A 10389-nucleotide genomic window follows, 5' to 3' on the forward strand; every position below is an offset into this window, starting at 1 on the left:
GTATGCTGTTCTCTTTCCTTCTAGTTGAAGAATCTCTCCTCAGCCAGCCTTCCTGTGGTTCTGGGTGATGTCCGTTCCGTCTTTTAGTTGTATTTTTGAAGTGGTTGTTTGCGGCAGCAATCTCCGGTGTTTACCTATGCCGCCATCTTGGTTTCTCCCCCAAGGCACCTTTCTTTCCAGATGTACTTCTCTTTCCAAGTAATCTCATCCATACTCATATATTCAATTAACCATCTTAAGCTAATTTCTTTGGTCCAGCCCTCTCCTCTGAGCTCCAAATAAATATCCAAAGTGCCATTTGACATTCTCACTTGGATGTTTCAGAGGAAAATTAAAGTCAACAGGTACAGCACTAGCTGGTTTGACTCAATGGATAGAGCATCGGCCTGAGGACTGAAAGGTCCCGGGTTCGATTCCAATCAAGGGCACATGCCTGGGTTGCAGGCTTGATCCCCAGTAGGGGACGTGTAGGAGGCAGCCAATTAATGATTCTCTCTTATCACTGATGTTTCTATCTCTCTCTCCCTTTCCCTTCCTCTCTGAAATCAATAAAAATTTTAAAAATAGAAAAATAAAAAAGAAATAAAGTCACAGGTACAAACCTCAGCTTATGATTTCCATCATGCTAGTTACTGCTGTCCTCCCACCCCTCCAAAAAAGTTAGTCTTCCTCCAGAGACACCTACCTTGATGAATGGTACAAACATCTAACTGGCCAATGAAACCATAAATATAGGAGAATAGAAGTCTTCCTCTAGCATCTTCTGGCATCCCCTACCTTTTTATTTTATTATAGCTAAACAATCACTAAGTTCTTTCAGTTTCATCTTTTAGATACTTTTCAAACGCAACCAGTTCTAATTTCATTGCTGTTTCTTTAGTCCCAGCCACATCTCCTAACTGGTTTGTCCTAAGCATCTTTGTACACTCCAGAGGAGCAGTTAGGTGTCAATCAGGCTGGCAGGGGAGTGATTAGGGGGTGATTAGGCTGGCAGGCAGGCAAGCGGTTGGGAGCCAGCAGTCCCAGATTGTGAGAGGGATGTCTGACTGCTGGTTTAGGCCCGATCCCCGAGGGGTCCCAGATTGGAGAGGGTGCAGGCTGGGCTGAGGGACCCCCCGCAGTGCACGAATTTCATGCACAGGGCCTCTAGTATTTAATAAGCAACTTTAATTTAACATGTCCCAAACCTCTCAATTACCACACACAACACCCAAAATCTAGCCCTTCCCCAATCTTGCTCATATCAATAAACATCACCACCATGAATCCAGTTTCTTAGGTCACAATTAGTGACTAGAGCAGGGGTGGGCAAACTTTTTGACTCGAGGGCCACAATGGGTTCTTAAACTGGACCGGAGGGCGGGAACAAAAGCATGGATGGAGTGTTTGTGTGAACTAATATAAATTCAAAGTAAACATCATTACATAAAAGGGTACGGTCTTTTTTTTTTTAGTTTTATTCATTTCAAATGGGCCGGATTCGGCCCGCGGGCCGTAGTTTGCCCACGGCTGGACTAGAGTCATCCTCAATTCCCCTCCTTCCTTTACGTCCTATGTCCAACTATCAATGAGTCCTATTAACTTTACCTTCAAATCACATATCCTAAGTATGCTTCTGACAACCTCTACTCCACTCTTCAATCCAAGCCTCTACTTCTCATGCCTAGACTACTAAAGTACACTCCTAATTTGGTTTCTGCACTTCCACTTCTGAGCACATTCCACACTCTCTTTTCCACACAGGGCCAGTGTCTTCCTCCCACTCCCACCTCAGAAGCTCTACAAGGGCAGGGTCTCGGTTTAATTCCACAGACCTTACATGCCCACTGACTAGCATCATCCTGGGCAGACAGCAGACAAACAGTTAAGTATCTGCTAAATGACTGAACTTAGGATATTACTTTAAATGCAGATTCTTGGGCTCCATCCCTAGAAATTCTGAATCTGTATCCCTTAGTCATCCACAGGTGACTAATGACCGATCCACCTGGCAACCTGAATCCAATTCTTGGAGTCTTTCAAGGCTGTCCTACTTGCTCTCACTCGGGATCTGTGTCTCACTAATGTACACAGAGACCTCTGAATTGACCCTGAGACTTGAAAGAATGAAAGACAAAGCCTCCTTTGGGAAACATAGAGCAGTGGTTCTCAACCTTGGCTGCACATTAGAATCACCTAGGAATCTTTTTAAAATCCTGATTTCTGGGCCTCATCCTCCGGAAATTCTGTTTCTTTGTTATGGGGTGGGGCCACAACATTAGTAACAAAGAAACAGAATTTCCGGAGGATGAGGCCCAGAAATCAGGATTTTAAAAAGATTCCCAGTTGATTCTAATGTGCAGCAAAGGTTGAGAACCACTGCATTAGAGGAATCAACTCTAGGTGACTTATCTTCAATAAAGAACATAATCATTTTACCAGAACTGGCCCAGAACTGGAAGTATAGCATTCCTGAATAGGTGAGCAGGGATTAAGTACATAAAATGCTTCCAAGAAGTAAAACACTAATTAAATCCATAGATTGAAAAAAATTTAAAAATTTAATGTCATTTATTAAATCTTCCCAAAAGTCATTTGCAATAGCAGCATCAATTTAATTTCTTCTCTTCCTTCCTTTTGTTTACTATGGTGCAATTACTAATAGCCAGAAAAATGACTGAAATACAAATAGTCAGAAGGAGAAGAAATCCTTAGTTTCATAACAGAGTTTAAAATAGTTTAAAGATCTCATGCTTTCCTCCTGGAATGCTCTGTCAAATCTGAATTAGTGTATTTACGATTAGAGTTTCATGTTTACATATCTTAAAAAAAATGGGATGCAGCAGCATAAAAAATTACATTTAATGTTCATCATAAGAAGGTCATCAGGTTCTAAAATTCTTGTAAGTACATTGCAATATTTAAGACACAGTCTAATTTCTAACTCCCTATAAGTACTTTCATTCTTTCTTTATTTTCCTAAATTTAAGTCATTCTAAAAACATTCATCAGGACAAAAACCAACAGTTTTTAAATTTATTTAATATGATTCCCATTTCAACTTTCTTTTATAATAATATGCTTTTTTTCAGATAAATAAAAAACAAAACCAAATTAAAAGTTTTTCTTTAGTTATTCATTTCAGCACATACTGAAATAATTAGCTTTTACCATATGTTCTTCCTTTTATGTGATGACTTAGAGACCCTTAAAAACAAGAAGGCTTTAACTGACCTAAAAGCACAATAATTAATCAATATCAAATGGTTCTACTTCATATTGGGAGATTTCTGAAAAAGACATTCTCCATCCTCTGGATAAATAAAGAAGTATAATCCCCACTTACCTGAGAGGCTTATTCTCTGGGCCCACATCAGTAAAGCCCATTTCCTCCAGTTTGCAACGCCTGTACAGTTCATAATGCCTCGTATGGGTCTGTTCTCGCAGATCCTCCATGTTTGTACAAATGAGCATTTCCCGAAGCTTTACAAAGTCACAGTGGTTTTCATTTTCCACTGGCCAGAAAAACGAGAAACAGCAACACCAGTTTTTAATTACGGACACAGAATTAGCATTTGTTGAATGAGTAATTAAATGAAAATATCTGAAATAACAAACAGGAAAATGGTAAGTCTGATATCTGTATAAGTAGCCAAGGAAGAAACTCTTGCATAAGACACTAAATTATAGGCAACATTAATCTGATGGCCAGATTTGCTTGAAATTTAGTAGCCAATGGATAAACAGGAAATAGGAAAGAAATGTACTATATTATGTTATCATGTGCTCCAGTTATTTCACTAACATAGTGCTAACCGTTTACAAAACATCTTCAGGATACTTCACATAGTGCTTAAAAAACATGTAACATCAGCCCTAGCTGGTTTGGCTCAGTGGATAGTGTCGGCCTGTGTCCTGAAGGGTCCCGGGTTCGATTCTGGTCAAGGGCACATGCCCGGGTTGTGGGCTTGATCCCCAGTAAGAGGCATGCAGGAGGCAGCCAATCAATGTTTCTTTCTTCATCATGGATGTTTCTATCTCTCTCTCCCTCTCTGAAATCAATAAAAATATATTTTGAAAAAGAAGTAACATTATTTCACTTCAAAGTAGTAAATTCTGCATACTCAAGAATCCCATCTGTGCATACTATCAAATTCTTTTGATACAAATGCCACATTTACAATCTTGTGTTAGACAGTTAATAAACTTAAATGTTCCCCCTATGTTTATAGTGACCAGAAAACCACAAATAAGTATGTTACTGTTTAAGTACAACTGTTTTTTAAATATTTTTATACGTTAAAAATGTTTAATTTTCAATATTTAAATTCATTATAAAATTTGTCAATTTAATAAAAAGCAGCATCGGGAAATCAGTACTAGTAATTACCATTACAAGTAAATGAACCAAATAGTTCTAATTACTTACTATTATAATGCTAAATAAATCCTAAAATTTTTTTAGTTGGCTGACTGGTTTATTTTGGAAATAGTTGGCAATAGTTTGTAGTAAAAAATACGTAAATTTATAAGATAACTTACTATAGCCCAGAATTACCTGGTAATTAGTTTATGTATCATGTTTACACACTGTTATTTACACTCAAATTTTTGTTCAAAATGCCTGACCACTGTGTCCCACCTTCTGCATGTCTTGGTGCACCTGAGCAGGTAATGGAGAGGCTCTGCCTGGTCTCTACAGACCTGACTAACAATCTACACTAATAAAAGAGAAACATGGTAATTAGCGTACGACCGCTACCCTTCCCATTGGCTAATTAGCGAGATATGCAAATTAACCACCAGCCAAGATGGCGGCTAATTTGCATACTGCAGGCAGGGCGGGACAGTGCCAACTGCCAGCACCGCTCCCCCTCATCCGGGCCTCCCCCAGGGAACCCTGGGCTGGCAGGTGGGACCGTGGTGTTCAGCACCCGCTCCACCCTCATCCGGGCCTCCCGCAGGGGACTGGGGGCTGGCGGGTGGGACCGGTGTTCAGCACCCGCTCCACCCTCATCCGGGCCTCCCGCAGGGGACTGGGGGCTGGCGGGTGGGACCGGTGTTCAGCACCCGCTCCACCCTCATCCGGGCCTCCCGCAGGGGACTGGGGGCTGGCGGGTGGGACCGGTGTTCAGCACCCGCTCCACCCTCATCCGGGCCTCCCGCAGGGGACTGGGGGCTGGCGGGTGGGTCCACAGTGTTTGGCACCCGCTCCACCCTCATCCGGGCCTCCCGCAGGGCACTGGGGGCTGGCGGGTGGGTCCACAGTGTTTGGCACCCGCTCCACCCTCATCCGGGCCTCCCGCAGGGCACTGGGGGCTGGCGGGTGGGTCCACAGTGTTTGGCACCCGCTCCACCCTCATCCGGGCCTCCCGCAGGGCACTGGGGGCTGGCGGGTGGGTCCACAGTGTTTGGCACCCGCTCCACCCTCATCCGGGCCTCCCGCAGGGCACTGGGGGCTGGCGGGTGGGTCCACAGTGTTTGGCACCCGCTCCACCCTCATCCGGGCCTCCCGCAGGGCACTGGGGGCTGGCGGGTGGGTCCACAGTGTTTGGCACCCGCTCCACCCTCATCCGGGCCTCCCGCAGGGCACTGGGGGCTGGCGGGTGGGTCCACAGTGTTTGGCACCCGCTCCACCCTCATCCGGGCCTCCCGCAGGGCACTGGGGGCTGGCGGGTGGGTCCACAGTGTTTGGCACCCGCTCCACCCTCATCCGGGCCTCCCGCAGGGCACTGGGGGCTGGCGGGTGGGTCCACAGTGTTTGGCACCCGCTCCACCCTCATCCGGGCCTCCCGCAGGGCACTGGGGGCTGGCGGGTGGGTCCACAGTGTTTGGCACCCGCTCCACCCTCATCCGGGCCTCCCGCAGGGCACTGGGGGCTGGCGGGTGGGTCCACAGTGTTTGGCACCCGCTCCACCCTCATCCGGGCCTCCCGCAGGGCACTGGGGGCTGGCGGGTGGGTCCACAGTGTTTGGCACCCGCTCCACCCTCATCCGGGCCTCCCGCAGGGCACTGGGGGCTGGCGGGTGGGTCCACAGTGTTTGGCACCCGCTCCACCCTCATCCGGGCCTCCCGCAGGGCACTGGGGGCTGGCGGGTGGGTCCACAGTGTTTGGCACCCGCTCCACCCTCATCCGGGCCTCCCGCAGGGCACTGGGGGCTGGCGGGTGGGTCCACAGTGTTTGGCACCCGCTCCACCCTCATCCGGGCCTCCCGCAGGGCACTGGGGGCTGGCGGGTGGGTCCACAGTGTTTGGCACCCGCTCCACCCTCATCCGGGCCTCCCGCAGGGCACTGGGGGCTGGCGGGTGGGTCCACAGTGTTTGGCACCCGCTCCACCCTCATCCGGGCCTCCCGCAGGGCACTGGGGGCTGGCGGGTGGGTCCACAGTGTTTGGCACCCGCTCCACCCTCATCCGGGCCTCCCGCAGGGCACTGGGGGCTGGCGGGTGGGTCCACAGTGTTTGGCACCCGCTCCACCCTCATCCGGGCCTCCCGCAGGGCACTGGGGGCTGGCGGGTGGGTCCACAGTGTTTGGCACCCGCTCCACCCTCATCCGGGCCTCCCGCAGGGCACTGGGGGCTGGCGGGTGGGTCCACAGTGTTTGGCACCCGCTCCACCCTCATCCGGGCCTCCCGCAGGGCACTGGGGGCTGGCGGGTGGGTCCACAGTGTTTGGCACCCGCTCCACCCTCATCCGGGCCTCCCGCAGGGCACTGGGGGCTGGCGGGTGGGTCCACAGTGTTTGGCACCCGCTCCACCCTCATCCGGGCCTCCCGCAGGGCACTGGGGGCTGGCGGGTGGGTCCACAGTGTTTGGCACCCGCTCCACCCTCATCCGGGCCTCCCGCAGGGCACTGGGGGCTGGCGGGTGGGTCCACAGTGTTTGGCACCCGCTCCACCCTCATCCGGGCCTCCCGCAGGGCACTGGGGGCTGGCGGGTGGGTCCACAGTGTTTGGCACCCGCTCCACCCTCATCCGGGCCTCCCGCAGGGCACTGGGGGCTGGCGGGTGGGTCCACAGTGTTTGGCACCCGCTCCACCCTCATCCGGGCCTCCCGCAGGGCACTGGGGGCTGGCGGGTGGGTCCACAGTGTTTGGCACCCGCTCCACCCTCATCCGGGCCTCCCGCAGGGCACTGGGGGCTGGCGGGTGGGTCCACAGTGTTTGGCACCCGCTCCACCCTCATCCGGGCCTCCCGCAGGGCACTGGGGGCTGGCGGGTGGGTCCACAGTGTTTGGCACCCGCTCCACCCTCATCCGGGCCTCCCGCAGGGCACTGGGGGCTGGCGGGTGGGTCCACAGTGGGCCTAAACGGGCAGTCTGACATCCCCCAAGGAGTCCCAGATTGGAGAGGGTGCAGGCCAGGCTGAGGGGCCCCCTCCCCCCCAGTGCACGAATTTAGTGCACCGGGCCTCTAGTGAGTCATAATAAAAAATAAGCATCACTTTGTCCAGCCCGCATGGCTCAGTGGTTAAGTGTTGATCTATGAACCAGGAAGTCATAGTTTGATTCCTGGTTAGGGCACATGCCCAGGTTGCGGGTTTGATCCCCAGTGTGGGACATGCAGGAGGCAGCTAATAAATGATTCTCTATCATCACTGATGTTTCTATCTCTCTCTCCCTCTCCCTTCCTCTATGAAATCAATAAAAATATATTAAAAAAATAAATAAGCATCATTTTAAAGAATGCATTAAATGCAACTTTGAGACTATTGGGTGACAAATATTTCTAGTCATTGTTTATCTCATTTACCTTGTACAACACCCCAAGGGTACTGGCGAGCTTTGACCAGCTTATTTCCAACTTTTACCTCATCCATACTTCCTACAACAGCAAATGGCAAATGTCCCTGGAAAGAAGCCACAATATCAATCACATCTCATACCAGTGTGATAAATACTAAAACAGTTTTATAAAAATAACATAAAATTAATTAACTCTTTGAGTGCCAACCAATATCCTTGGAACTATGCTAAAATTGCCAAGCCATTTTGAGTTAAGGTTTTTAAATTTTTTTCCCCACATAAAGAGTGAACTACTAGCATCTAATAGTGACACTGCAGGAGGAGCGCAACAGCGCTCCCGGCACTTTTGGTGAAAGACAGGAGGAGCGCAATCACGCTCCCCGGCACTCTAGGGGTTAAATAGCAAATTTCTTAAAATCAAATAATCTATGCTTCAGATTTTAAAACTTGACCATATATATATTTAGTGTGCGCATAGATATATACTATTAACCCAAAATAATATTTACGTCCCAAATTACTGCTAAATACAGAAAATGTTTCTGAAATTTAGAGAAATGAGAGATTACTATGAGCAAGAAGATACAATCCAAACTAAAGATGAATCGAGCAGACTGGAAAACTAGCTTAAGTAAGGAGAAAAACAAACTTATTTGAAGAATAGTTTACTGCTTTTTAGAGAGAAAGGAAGGAAAAAGGAGAAAGACAGAAAAAAAACACACACAAAAAAATCCATGTGAGAGTGCAACATCTATCGGCGGTCTCCTGCAGGCCTCCCTACTAGGGATTGAGCCCACAATCTGGGCATGTGCCCTTGACCAGGAATTAAACTGGCAACCTCCTGGTGCACAGGACGATTCCCAATCAACTGAGCCACACTGGCCAGGGAGGTAAAGAGAAAATGTTGAGCAAACATACAAAAGGTAGATTTAGAGTCAATGAGCAGACTGATCTCTCTGAAGTTAAGGATTAATACAAGGAAAAGACAAATGTAAAAAATATTAAGTATTATGTTTAATATTTAATAATTGACATTATTAATCTCTTAATTGTGCCTTTCTGAAAAATTATTCCATATGGACATAGAAATAAAATTAGATGCAGAGACAATATGACACATAAGAATTAAGATCAATTACATTTATATGTCATTTAAATTAATCAGGCTTCTTTATATTTTTAGTTTTAAGTATCGTAAAGTAAATGGGAGTATGAAAAGTCAGAAAAGGGAAAAAAGAGAAATGGAATGAACAGTTAATCGAATGTCATGATGTTGACAGTGCATCAAAGTTGTATCCTCTCAACAACCCTTAAGATAGGCATTATTAATCCCACTTTATAGATACGTTAACAGTCTTAGGGGAGGGGAGGTTAATAACTTCCACAAGAATATATGGTTAAATCTGTCCGACTCCAAAACCCATGATCCTTCAAAATATAAGCCGATATTTTAAAGATTTGGAAGCCTGACGCAAGTTATATGAAAACTTAGCTGTCTTCAATTATAGTAAACTAAAGGTTATATAAATGTTTATTATGTACTTGTGACACTGCAAGAGAGAATGAGCTTAAAACAACAGATCAGAAAGATCTCCTTAAAGATTTTAAGATTCTAAGTAACCAAAGGAAGCTATCAAGTCTTCTGTTTTTAAAGACAGAGTTAAAAGGTGTCTTTAAGGCAATTAAGGTATCTTTAAGGCAGCGGTTCTCAACCTGTGGGTCGAGACTCCTTTGGCGGTCGAACGACCCTTTCACAGGGGTCGCCTAAGACCATCCTGCATATCAGATATTTACATTACGATTCATAACAGTAGCAACATTACAGTTATGAAGTAGCAATGAAAATAATTTTATGGTTGGGTCACAACATGAGGAACTGTATTTAAAGGGCCAGAAGGTTGAGAACCACTGCTTTAAGGTATCTTTAACTATGGTTCCACAAAAGGAGTATCCCAGTCTCACAATGTATCATTTGATTTACATGAAAATATGGAAGAAAGAAAATATGCTAAAAAATATAGGCTCATTATACTTTTTTCAACTCCAGAAAACAAAACATTTTCCTATACTGGACTTTTTGAAAATTCACCTTGTTTGGTGTCTTTTTGGAAGACATAAGTGAAAATATGTTAGCAGCAATGTTATCTATAAATTACTTTTTTCACATATAAAACAGATGTAATATTCAGTTAGGAGCTCACATTCATTGAAGCATTGATTTTAGCAACAGTTTCATCATCTGTCGGGAATTGGTATATCTGGATGCCATTGCTGACCAATTCACTCATGAGCTTGATCTTAAACTTCTGTAATTCCGTTTTAGAAATTGCATCTGCTTTCGCAATCACTGGTATAATATTCACCTATTAAGAATAAAGAAAAACAAAATCTTGTAATTGAAGATTTATTTTTTAATCCTTTAGTTTCTGCATTCAAAACCACTAAGTCTCTGAGAAATTTCCTTAACCTAGATTAGGGGATAGGTAAACTATAGTCTAGCTCATTGCCTGTTTATAGAAATAAAGACTTATTGCCCTGGCTGTTGTGACTAAATGGTTAGAGCACCGGCCCTCACACCACAGGATTGCTGGTTCGATTCCCCATCAAGGGAATGTACCTGAGTTGCGGGTGGCAACCAATGGATGTCTCTCTCTCATGTTTCTCCTCC

The 10389-nt window shown here is 46.2% G+C and overlaps 1 protein-coding gene across 2 annotated transcripts in view; it reads right to left on the reverse strand.

Annotated features, from left to right (window-relative positions):
* SEPT10 (septin 10) overlaps positions 1-10389 on the reverse strand; it is a 54562-nt gene that overhangs the window by 15552 nt on the left and 28621 nt on the right. For both annotated transcript variants that reach the window (XR_001360303.1, XM_014532099.1), the window contains exons 5-7: positions 9923-10084; positions 7729-7825; positions 3326-3494 (exon numbers count right to left, since the gene is read on the reverse strand). Coding sequence is in view for 1 of the 2 variants with exons in the window: in XM_014532099.1 (XP_014387585.1) it covers positions 3326-3494; positions 7729-7825; positions 9923-10084 (428 nt within the window). In the remaining variant the exon portion in view is untranslated. The remainder of the gene's footprint in view (positions 1-3325; positions 3495-7728; positions 7826-9922; positions 10085-10389) is intronic.

Source organism: Myotis brandtii, unplaced genomic scaffold, assembly GCF_000412655.1.
Source record: "Myotis brandtii unplaced genomic scaffold, ASM41265v1 scaffold842, whole genome shotgun sequence".
Taxonomy (NCBI): Eukaryota; Metazoa; Chordata; class Mammalia; order Chiroptera; family Vespertilionidae; genus Myotis; species Myotis brandtii.